The 12827-nt window shown below is 36.0% G+C and overlaps 1 protein-coding gene across 3 annotated transcripts in view; it reads right to left on the bottom strand.

Annotated features, from left to right (window-relative positions):
- The window catches only part of EIF3E (eukaryotic translation initiation factor 3 subunit E), a 57422-nt gene that overhangs the window by 13878 nt on the left and 30717 nt on the right, over positions 1-12827 (bottom strand). For all 3 annotated transcript variants that reach the window (XR_009516637.1, XM_059995062.1, XM_059995063.1), the window contains exons 8-10: positions 11050-11176; positions 10120-10221; positions 8707-8816 (exon numbers count right to left, since the gene is read on the bottom strand). Coding sequence is in view for 2 of the 3 variants with exons in the window: in XM_059995062.1 (XP_059851045.1) it covers positions 8707-8816; positions 10120-10221; positions 11050-11176 (339 nt within the window). In the remaining variant the exon portion in view is untranslated. The remainder of the gene's footprint in view (positions 1-8706; positions 8817-10119; positions 10222-11049; positions 11177-12827) is intronic.

Consider the following 12827-nt stretch of genomic DNA (forward strand, 5'->3'; position numbering starts at 1 on the left):
GACAAAGGAGGCAAGAATACACGATGGGAAAAGAACAGTCTCTTCAACAAACGGTGTTGGGAAAACTGGACAGCTACATGCAAACAAATGAAACTGGACCACTACCTCACAACATGTACAAAAATTAACTCAAAATGAATTAAAGACTTGAACATTAAGACCTGAAACCAGGGCTTCCCTGGTGGCACAGTGGTTGAGAGTTCGCCTGCCGATGCAGGGGACACGGGTTCGTGCCCCGGTCTGGGAAGATCCCACATGCTGCGGAGCGGCTGGGCCCGTAAGCCATGGCCGCTGAGCCTGCGTGTCTGGAGCCTGTGCTCCACAACGGGAGAGGCCACAACAGTGAGAGGCCCGCATACCAAAAAAAAAAAAAAAAAAAGACCTGAAACCATAAAAAAAAAAAACACAGGTAGTAAGTTCCTTGACATAAGTCTTGGTGATGATTTTTTGGACCTGATACCAAAAACAAACCCCAAAACAAAGGCAACAAAAGCAAAAATTAACATCAAACTAAAAAACCCCTGCACAGTAAAGGAAACCATCAATGAGAAGAAAAGGCAACCTACCAAATGGGAGAAATATTGCAAAATATTGCAAACCATGTATTTAAGGGGTTAATACCCAAAACACAGAAGGAACACATATAACTCAATATCAAAACAACAAGTAATTTAATTTAAAAATGGGCAGAGGATCTGAATATTTTTCCAAGGAACGTGAAAAGGTGCTCAGCATCACTAATCATCAGAGAAATGCAAATCAAAACTATAATGAGATCTCTCACACCTGTTAGAATGGCTATTACCAAAAAGATAAGAAATAAGTGTTAGCATGAATGTGGAGAAAGGGGAACACTTGTGCACTGCTGGTGGTAAAGTAAATTGGTATAGCCACTATGGAAGACAGTATGTTAGTTCCTCAAACAATTAAAAATAGAACTATCATATGATCCAGCAATTCCACTTATGAATATTTATCAGAAGGAAATGAAAACACTAACTTGAGAAGATATACCTAAACTCATGTTCACTGCAGTATTATTTACAACAGCCAAGACACAAAAGCAACCTAAGTGACCATCAATGGATGAATGAAGAAAATGTGATACACACACACACACACACACACACACAGAGGAATATTATTCAACCATTAAAAGAATGAAACCTTGCCATTTGTGACAACATGGAAAGAACTTGAGGGCATTATGCCAAGTGAATTAGGTCAGATAGAAAAAGACAAATACCATATGATCTCATTTATACGTGAAATCTAAAACAAACAAAAAATGCTCATAGATACAGAGAAGAGATTGGGGAGGGCAGTGGGGACTGGGTGAAGGGTCAAAAGGTACAAACTTACAGTTACAAAATAAGTCATGGGATATAATGTACAGCATGGTGACTATAGTTTAGAGTAAATCTCATCACAAGAAAAAAAAATTTGCAACTATGTGTAGCGATGAATGCTGACTACAGTTATTATGGTGATCATTTCATAATATATACAATATGAAATCATTATATTGTACACCTGAAACTAATGTAATGTTTTGTTATATGTTAATTATATCTCAATTTATAAAAAGAAAACTACAACAAAAACTATCATTAATATCCTTAGCAAAATTAAAAACCACTGTAGTATTGCATTCATAAAATAAGAACAGAATGCTATAAAGGAAAAATATTCAGAGAAAAGAGTGACAGAGGGCTCTTGGAAATTAAAGAATAACATTAGAGATTTGTTGTTTTTAATCTACAGAAGATTTGAAAGATGTTGAGAAAATATCCCAGAGTGTAGAACACAAAGACAAAGTGATGGAAAATAGAGAAATGATAAGAAAATTGGAAGCCTGGTCCAGCAGGTCTAATACCTGAACAATAGAAGTTCCAGAAAGAATAAACAGTGAACATAAAGAAGAAAGAAATAATTCAAGAAAATTTCCCAGAACTGGAGAGCATGAGCTTCCAAATTAAAAAGGTCCTACATAAAGAATTAAAACAGACCTAAACTAAGGCATATCATTGTAAAATTTCAGAGCAATGGGGACCAAAAAAAAAAAAAGCTTCTTCCCCCCACATTTCTAGACAGGAGAACAAAACACCTGTATAAAAGATGAGGAATAAAAATGGCTTCTGACTTCTACAACAAAAGCTAGAAAGCAAGAGAATCACATCTTCAAAATTCTGGAGTAGTTTTCAAATGAGAATACCATGCCTTGAGCAATACCACTACTCAAGTATGAGAGTCAAATACACAATTTTAGATGTGAAAAAATTTACCTCCAAAGTACCCTTCCTTATAAAGCCGCTGAAGAATATGATAATTACCAAATATGATAATAAACCAAGAAAAAGGAAGGCATAATGTCCACGAAACTGGAGCACTATCATAGTAGACAAGCTAAGGAAATCCCCAGAACAAATGACAAAGAGAGATAAATATGCACCTGGCAGAAAGAGCAACGAGTTCACATTTTTTTGAAGAAGATAAAACTAATAAAATAATCAATTTTCAGAAGAGATTTATAAACTGGCAAAGAACCTGAAGTAGAATTAATGAAAAAGACATTAGGAAGAACAATGAAGCAAATGAGGGAAAAGTGGCAATTATCAATTACATGGAAAATAAATACTGAATACTAAAACATACTACAGATCTACCTTATCTGAAAAAAGGTACTAAGTTAACTTAGCACGTATTTGGTGCTAAGTTCAGAAATCAACACACAATTTATAAAAGATTAAAAAGTTCAGAAAAAGTCCCATATATAAATGAGAATTTAAAATGTGATATGGGTGGCATTTCAAATAGGTCGGGGGAAGGATAGTTTTTCAATAACTCATGTTGGCTAGCTATTGGGGGTGGGGGGAAACTATTCTCTATTCCCAAATAATCATTGATGGATTCAAGTAGAAGAAATAAAGCCATTAAGGTCCTAGAAAAAAACATATAAATAGCATATAAACCTATTATGAGAAAGAACTTTTTAATAAAATACAAAATCCAGTACCATAAAGGAAAAGGTTAGTAACTTTGACTAAATAAAAATATAAATCATTCCTTTGGGGGAAAAAGATAGAATCCTAAGTGCTATTTCAAGGCATAGAAAAAATAAGTATTTCATTCTCTATTCAATTTCATTAATAAAACATATTCAAGACTCTTAGCACAAAACCAGATACTTTTCTTCTTTCTGGGAAGTAATTAAGACCAGTGGTCCCACTTAAGCACATAAAATATATAAATCTAAATCTAGAGAACCAATTAGGCTTTCATCAACTCTAGGCTGATTGTCTATCAGGTTTTCAATGACTAATCTTTTAGACAGTCTCCCTTTTCTGAACCCTCCCATAGCCCCTGCCCTAATATTAGTATTTAACAAATAAGGATTTGGGGTCCAGCATTTCACAGGCATATGAATTACCTGTTTAAATAACCTGGCTTTCCAAATTTTATTTGATAAGCACAATTTATTTCAAATAGTATTGACTTTAGCATTAAACTATGGAAACTCTGGCCTGCTTTTCACTGAAGACTGTGGCTATTTAGCATATCCAAAGAGCAGCAGTCTTTTATAACTGTATGCTATGACAACTAATTGAAGAATAAGCGTTAAGTGTAAACTGTGTTTAACTGTAAGATTAGGAGGAAATAGAAAGAAACTAGGAGAAAACTGAGAAAATGCTAAATTCTGTGTGTGACAAATGAAAATTCTCACTGAATTTTGCAACATCGCATTAGTCAAAAATGAGAGTATAGAGCTTCCCTGGTGGTGCAGTGGTTAAGAATACGCCTGCCAATGCAGGAGACACGGGTTTGAGCCCTGGTCCGGGAAGATCCCACAGGCCGCGGAGCAACTAAGACCGTGCACCACAACTACTGAAGCCCACGAGCCTAGAGCCCGTGCTCCCAACAAGAGAAGCCACCACAATGAGAAGCCTGCGCACTACAACGAAGAGTAGCCCCTGCTCACCGCAACCAGAAAAAAGCCCATGTTCAACAATGAAGACCCAACGCAGCCCAAAATAAAAATAAATAAATTTTTTAAAAAAGAAACTTCTGATAAAAAAAAGACAGTATATTACTTTATAGTTAACACAGAAATACAGTGATAATGGCTGTTAAAATGATTTAATCTCCATCTGGAAACACACCTTTTTATTTCTAACATCAGGAAGTATAATTAAGAATACAAATTGCTACATGGTAATAAAAACTTTAAGAAAAATATTAAGATCTAAAGTGTTACTTAATAAAATAAGCAAAGTAGAATGACTTCATAACTTAAATGCAAGAGCAGTTGGCAAATACATACTTTTGTGAAAAGCCAAAACTAATTCCCATAGGGAAATTATATTAATGTATGCTCCAAAATGTTTATCATACACATTCAAAATATTACTTCCATACTTTGCTTTTATCTACAATTGAAAACTGGTCCAAGACTTATTCTAGAACAGCTTTTAAATTTCAGACACACACCATATCTGATAAACTATTCAGCTATACTAAATTAAATCCCACCACAGTAATCTTTTTTGACAGATGTTGTATACTTTATGGTAAACAGATTCGAAACTTATCCTACAAATCTATAGGGTTGTATATAAACCGATAAAAACATTCTTAATATGCATTTTTACAAAGATAAGACTATCACATGTGCTTACAGCCACTTAGTGAAGAATCCTATTAACAGAGAATGTTCCAAATCACAAATGGAAAGAGTTATTTAATAAACAACCATGCGTTTTATAATACTGAATAGCATTTGATATGCGTCTGCTGGGGGACAGAAAGGAAGACAGAGACAAATCTTCCCCGCCCAACCCTAGAAAAGATCGAATATCAAATAACTTTAAATTAATTAGCAGCAGAGATAGGCCAGCATAAACTAGAGAATGGAGTAATTTGTCATAATTAATATATGGTGGAAGAGTCTACTTAAATATATCCCATTTGGAGAATTATGAGAGTTCACTGAACCTTCAATCCAAATTATTCTCTGATTTTTCAATATACAAATAATGTCCATGTCATTCTAATTACTTTGTATTTTTCTTCAAAATGCCTATCACAATTTGTAATCTTACCTTTATTTAATATCTGTTTCTTCCTCTGGATTTTAAGCTCTAAGGCTATGCTCCAAGAGGCACTCATTCACATCTGTAATATTTTCTTCTTCAACAACTGTACTAGTTACACTGCTCTTAACTAATTATATCTTAATGTATATCATATGTATTTATCCTCTTTAGAAAGCTGAACACTGGGCTTCCCTGGTGGCACAGTGGTTAAAAATCTGCCTGCCAATGCAGGGGACACAGGTTCGAGCCCTGATCTGGGAAGATCCCACATGCCGCGGAGCAACAAAGCCCATGCGCCACAACTACTGAGTCTGCGCTCTAGAGCCCCGCGGGCCACAACTACTGAGCCCATGTGCCACAACTACTGAAGCCCGTGCACCTAGAGCCTGTGCTCTGCAACAAGAGAAGCCCCACCGCAATGAGAAGCCTGCGCATCGCAACGAAGAGTAGCCCTTGCTCGCCACAATTAGAGAAAGCCCCCGCATACAGCAACACAGCCAAAAATAAATAAATGATATTTATTATTTAAATAAATAAATAATGTTTATTATTTAAATAAATTTATTTAAATTTAAATTAAATCTTTAAATAAATATTTAAATTTAAATAAAGACCCAACGCAGCCAAAAATAAATAAAAATAAATAAAAGCAAATCATATTAAAAAAAAGAAAACTGAACACTATCTTTTAAAAATTTTGCACATTCTTGAAATGACAAAATTACAGAAATGGAGAACAGATGAGTGGTTGCCAGGGGTTAAAGAGAGGTGGGAGGGAAGTGGGTATGGCTATAAAAGAGCAATTTGAGGAATCCTTGTGGTGACAGAAATGTTCTGTATCTGAATATATCAACAACAATAATGATGGCTGTGATATTTTACTATGGCTTACAATGAAGGAAACTGTGTAAAGGGCATAGGGGATCTCTTCATTATTTCTTACAACTCAAGGTGAATCTATTATCATCTCAAAATAAGAAGTGTAATTTAAAAAAAGAAGTTTTGCATCAGAGTTACTTAGAGGAGCTTTGAAAAATACAGATGCTGAGATCTCCCCCTCCCCACTCTGAGAATGCTTCATTTTTGGGGGGTTGGACCTGGGAAGTTTTAAACCAAATTCTCAAGCCTTGATCCCAGAGATTCTGATTCAGAAGGTCTGGGGTAAAGCCAGAAAATCTATTCTTCTTAAGTTTAAGTTGTTGGTGGTTTTTTAAGTTCTCCAGATGATTCTGATGTACAGCTAGGTTTAAAAACCTCTGGACTAGAGAACAATAATTTTTTCTATGGATTGTTTGAAGGTAAACATTAGCTATTTTGGTCATTATTATGGATTCCAAGTCCTTGGGGTCTGAATTAAGACATTTGTTGTACTTATAAAAGCCCAACTTAGATGCTTAACATAATTTTCAGCCATATTCCTAACCCATTAAAGCAGCTCTAAAAACATGAAGGGGGCTTCCCTGGAGGGGCAGTGGTTGAGAACCTGCCTGCCAATGCAGGGGACACGGGTTCGAGCCCTGGTCTGGGAAGATCCCACATGCCGCGGATCAACTAGCCCCGTGAGCCACAACTACTGAGCCTGAGCGTCTGGAGCTTGTGCTCCGCAACAAGAGAGGCCACTACAGTGAGAGGCCCGCGCACCGCGATGAAGAGTGGCCCCCGCTCGCCGCAACTAGAGAAAGCCCTCGCACAGAAACGAAGATCCAACACAGCCATAAATAAATAAATAAATAAATAATTTTAAAAAAACATGAAGAAGCGTAGCCCCCTGGACTGAGCCTATTGGCCACATACTCTCCACTATCACCCCGTAAACCTTACAACCTGAGATCTCACTGTTACTCTAAAAAGAATTATTTCTTTGTTCACATGAAGCTATACTTTATGCTCTGCCTCTACCTTCTTAATTCATTATATACTAAAAATATTAAATCACTGGTTTTTCACTTCATTACCCTAGCAGGCTGTAATTATGTGCCTAAGAAAAACTGGTGACCTGATGCAATGGTTCTCAATCCTGATGTGCTTTGGAATTATCACCCTAAATGGAACAGCATAGTAGCCCTATTTATTACACAGCATAGCATAGCATACACAGAAAATCTGACTCAGAAAGTTCACAGTTGCTTCAGGGAATCTCTTTGTAAAATAAAAATCAAAATTCTACAGATTTTGCACAAAAAAATTAAACACTGTCTTATGGTTTCCATCTTTATCCTCTGGCTCAAGTGATAAACTAATGACAAATTAGTCTAAATCTGCTGTTTCTAAAAATATCAATTGCTCACAATGAAAAAGAAAGAATTTATAATGAGGGTGAAGACAATGAATGTCAGAGAGCTATTAGCTCAGCCTCTTTCATTAAATAAGCCCTAAGCTGCTTAATGTCTCTGAGCCTTCAGTTTCTCAGCTATAAACAGGGAGTTACAAAACAAAGGAGTTGTACTGAATCAGTGTTTTGTAAAATTGGGTTTCCAGAGTCAGAGTCGTATGATTCCATAGAGTCAGGAGGAAAGCTGAATAGAGGTACAGGCTAAACAAGGTGAAGGGGCTCTTATTTTATCTGCATATATGTATACATAAATATGTATACTCATATACATAATATTGCATTTCACAACGAATGACATTTTAGGAATTGCCATCTATTCTTTAAGAGAATCAGATTTGTAAAATTATATGTCTGCTAGCTAAAGTACTACTAAAACAGGTCAAGGCTTCAACTACCATAGAAAAAGCCTCACACTCACACTGTAATTCTAACTCTGAGTAACCACTTCAATGACAATCCACTAAAATTAGGCAAGCAAGTATGGATGCCTTAGCAAAAACGAATGGCACTAAAGAAAAACTTTGGTCTACATACAATTCCTAAGAGGCAAACATTAAAGTAGCTTAGTTTTTAAACATTAAGGAGCATTTACCGTTCGACTTCATCTGTGGCCAAAGGGCACTGTTATTTTTCAAATTCTAATATGTAAAATTAGTTTCTAATAGGTTATGTAAGTTTCACAATTTTTTCCTAATAATTTCCTCACACAAGAGAAAATTCCAACTGAAATTCACCATAATTTTTCCATGTTTCAACATTTTAGAATGTCACAAGAGTTTACTATATGAGAATTCAAATATATAATTAAATAAAACAAATTCAATTAACTGAAATGATTACCAAATGTGGTCTTTTCAACAGCATTTCCAATTTACTAAGGACTAACTCCTTATTTGAACCCCTGTTAAAAACCATTCTAAAACTGGTCACTGCTCTTTTCTCCCTACGTAATGGTATAATAGTATTATTTTAAAAGGTAACTCTTTAAAAAGGTAACTGATAATCATAATACTGCCTTGAAGTTATCATTTTCAAAATTCATGCTTTCCCACACACATGGAAACTAAAAAAGATAAAGAAGGACTGTAGCACCCCGGAATTCAAACAAAAGCTAGGATTTTTAATAAATTACTAGGACAATGTTTCCTTTTTCTTCTAAAGCAAAGAGAAATAAAATAAAAATCCAATTAACTGGAATCCTATTAAGTATAACTTTACAATAAATGAAAATTTACAGGAATTTAGAAGTAGAAAATACAAATCAAATCAGAGTGCTCTTACTTAATGCTGATACATTGATGGATGCGACAAAAAGTCTCAAATATGAAGAGACGGGCATTTTCAATGAAATCCTCAAGACAAGCCACCAAGAAGAAATCATTCACTAGCACCTATGCATGTAAGAAAAAGAAAAAACGGTGCTGACAAGCAATTTTGAAAAATTTGTCACAAATACTTTCTTTGTGCTTTACTCATTATTCCATTCACTATAATTCTCTCATCTATCACAAGTTGTACACCACAGCACTTTCTAGAACACTATATTCAAGTCTCTAACAATTTAACCAAGAAGTAAACGAATGCTACAGGAAAAAGAGCTAAGAACTGCACTGTTTCCTTGTTCCATTGATGACTTGAGCAATCTTGTGACAAAGCAGCTTTGTCCTGTCTCTATCCTACATAAATATTCTGTAGATAACATATTTCCAGCTATTTAAGATAGTTACAAATGGACTAAAGATATGCATATTTTTGTGATAGTAAGTAGACTTGAAAATCTACAAAAGAAAAAAATTCAAAGGGTAGCACCTATTCCACAGATGGTATTATACTTAGAAGGGAATATTCTAACTTCAAGAATAGCAACCAAGTGCCCCACTGCCTTGGCAAGGCCTAGATACTTAGTACTACAATATACACCAATATTTAAATAACAATGTCACATTTCACTGCAAGTACACAAGTTATTAAACTGGATTCTAATTTTGTCCAATGTTTGAAAATCACCTCTAAAGGTATACTTACATAATTTCCTTTTCCTTAGACAAATAAGATCTTAAGTCCTTCAACAAACTCTTCCAATTTTTGTGCTAATATCTGGGTTCAAAAATGAAACTGACAGCTAGTAACTTGTAGATTTGGTAAATGCCTTAAACAGGTAAATTCTTAGTTTCTCAAAACTTGCAAACTAAGTTATTCAAAAAAAAACCCGTAAATCTAACTCTTTCAGTTGCTCTCACAGAACTTTAGTTTCTACCAACTAACAGAAGACGTTGTAGTTAAAAAATTCACACTCTTAGCTTGACTGATTTATAGCAAATGATAAATACAATCATGAGAAAAATTCTGAAGATAGGCCTGCTTACGTAACACACTGGAATTACAGCTGTGATGGAAAATTCCATATAATCTTGCCCATACATATAAAATATTTCACATATTTACTCATTCAGGATAAGACATGTGTGAATTTATAAAGCCCCCATGTTTTAACCAACTGTCCTAACAAAAGGGATAGACTCAGGCAATAAGATTGAAAATGTCTTCAACCCAGCACATTTCTAAATAATCTGCATATTAAGATTAATAAACATTTCTGATATAATCACTTTAATAAAACCCTGCAAGGTTAACTTTTATAATATTCAAAATTTTAAGAATATTATTAATTTGTAAGTAAAAATTTGTACTTACTGATTCACATTCCCTTAGCTTTTTCTGAGCCCCATCAAAGTCAAAGTTAACATATAAGCATTCAACAAACTCTGTAATTGGGTCTTTATATGTGTAAGACTCCTGTAAAATTAAGTCAAAGGTTAAGTTGGATCTGATTCAACACTGTTTAGTAGACCGTCCCCAGAATAGCCCAATCTTCCTATTTTCTCCTCCCTTACCATTAATTTCTAACAAATTACCTAGTATTATCTTCTCAAAGCAATTGCTCATATCCTGATTGCAGGCCACACCTTAACCTTATAATGCCTTCCAGACCAAGTTCTCTAAATTCTCATCCTAGAACCATTCCAAAAGCTTTCAAATTCCTCTACTGCCAAAAGTCTCCCTTAGTTAATAAACAGTGATGAACTTCTCCAAGTAAAAGGGTATTCATATCTTTCAGGATAAAACTGTCTTTTTGTACTTAAATTATTCTTAGATCAAATAAATGTTTAAGTTCTTTTTTAACCCATAGTTACTGCTAAGAAATTCACTAAAAATCAATCAGTAGGGCTATAGCTTTTGTACAACTTGGGGACTATTAAAATTATATTCTATGTAAAGATCACTACTCTGGAACTATGTAGGTAATGACCTTCCAACAAAAAGTTCCAAGCTCCAGATCTCCTTCACCCTTTGCAATAAGAGCAACACTAATACACAATGCATAGTAAGTATCTAACTAGCAGAGAGTAGTATTCATTCATACCACATCTACCATAAGTATATCATGAACTTAAAAGTAGTATATGCCCATTTGGGGTTCTTGGGCTCTTTTCTCTTCATGTATACTTCCCTCCTATTTTTAAACATTTTTACCTTAAGAACTAAGAGTCCTACTTTTTCAGAAAAAGAGGTTAGACTTAAAGTTTAGGCACATTTTAAAAATCAACAGATTTTAGTTTTTACCTGTTGAATAACTTTGACCAGATCTTTTAGCACTTGCCGGCGTTTTCGGACATCTTTGTTTGTTATGACTGCTGTGGTCAAATAGCGGAGAATATGTGGACACATTGTCTGAATTGCATTAAGATACCTAAGGTAAAAATATAAAAGTTACTTAATATTAATCATTTACCCAGTTTTTTTAGATCTATAATCACCTGTGATTTAAAAAAAAACACTTGGGGCTCCCCTGGTGCTGCAGTGGTTAAGAATCCGCCTGCCAATGCAGGGGACACAGGTTCGAGCCCTGGCTGGGAAGATCCCACATGCTGTGGAGCAACTAAGCCCATGTGCCACAACTACTGAGCCTGCGAGCCACAACTAGTGAGCCCATGTGCCACAACTACTGAAGCCTGCGCGCCCAGAGCCCGTGCTCCACAACTAGAGAAGCCACCACAATGAGAAGCCCGCGCACTGCAACGAAGAGTAGCCCCCACTCGCCGCAACCAGAGAAAGCCCGTGCGCAACAAAGAAGACTCAATGCAGCCAAATATTAAAAAAATTAAGTTATAAAAGAATAAAAATAAAACACTTGAGCAGCCCATTAGATTGCACTGTTTCAGAAAACTAGGATTGCAAAAACTTAAGAATGAATACTATAAAGCAGCGGTTCACAACCTTTTTGGCACCAGGGACCAGTTCTGTGGAAGACAATTTTTCCATGGGAGGGCGGCGGGGGGGGGGGAGTTGGTGTGGTTCAGGTAGTAATGTGCTAGATGGTGGGGAGGGTTCAGGCGGTAATGCGAGCGTGCAAGCGATCGGGAGTGATGGGGAGTGGCAGATGAAGCTTTGCTTGCTTGCCCACCGCTCACCGCCTGCTGTGCAGCCCGGTTCCTAACAGGCCGAGGACGGGTACCAGTCTGCAGACTGGGAGTTGGAGACCCCTGCTGTAAGGGCCATCTCCTCCAAGAAAAAGTCTAAATGATGAGAATGCCAGCTGGTATTTCCCAATTTGGAGTGAGATGACAGACTCACTTAAGAGGTAAATAATCCTATTACCATTGTTGAATAAGAGGATTTTGCAAGGCCCTTATACATGCTGTCATTCTGTTTCAAAAGATTTCATTTCCCTAGAAGAACAAATGTGTGAAAACCTATGTGCAAAAAAACACTACTCCATTAGAGAATCAGGCACTCAACACAAAGAATTAAAAAAATAATTTCAGGAGATGAAAGACTGGAAACTATTTTGATGATCCCCAGCTGGTTACCCTCTGTCATTCAGTGTTTATCCTGTATTTCTCCTGCTCAATTTCCTTATATAGCTCCCCAATTTTTATCCAGTAAGAACCTCTGAGCACCAGGTACTATGCCAAGCTTGGAAACATTTGTCAACAAAGTCCATTTCTCTTAGTTAAATCTTCAAGTCCCAAAGTACCCATCCAGATGCATCTCCCACCACACCACCGACTGCCTCTTGCTTCCCTCACTTCTTAAAACTCACTCCATATGGACTGCTCTTCCAAACACATCCCTCTAAAGGCCTAAATTCTAGCCATCCTTCAAGGTCCAGCTCAGATACCTTATCTTCCAAGTTCTCCCAGACTGTAATGTTAATAAATCTTTATACTTTGTCATATTGCAGATTCCCCATAAAATGCTGTCTGAACTCTTTAGAGGACCCTAGAATCTGATAGTAACCTAACAAATAAAATCTAGTCCCACTTAGCCCTCCCTAAATTTCCTCTAAAAAAGGTAAGGTATAAAAATAATCAACACTCACTTAAGAATAAAACAATTTC

The sequence above is a fragment of the Delphinus delphis genome, chromosome 17, assembly GCF_949987515.2.
Source record: "Delphinus delphis chromosome 17, mDelDel1.2, whole genome shotgun sequence".
Classification (NCBI taxonomy): domain Eukaryota; kingdom Metazoa; phylum Chordata; class Mammalia; order Artiodactyla; family Delphinidae; genus Delphinus; species Delphinus delphis.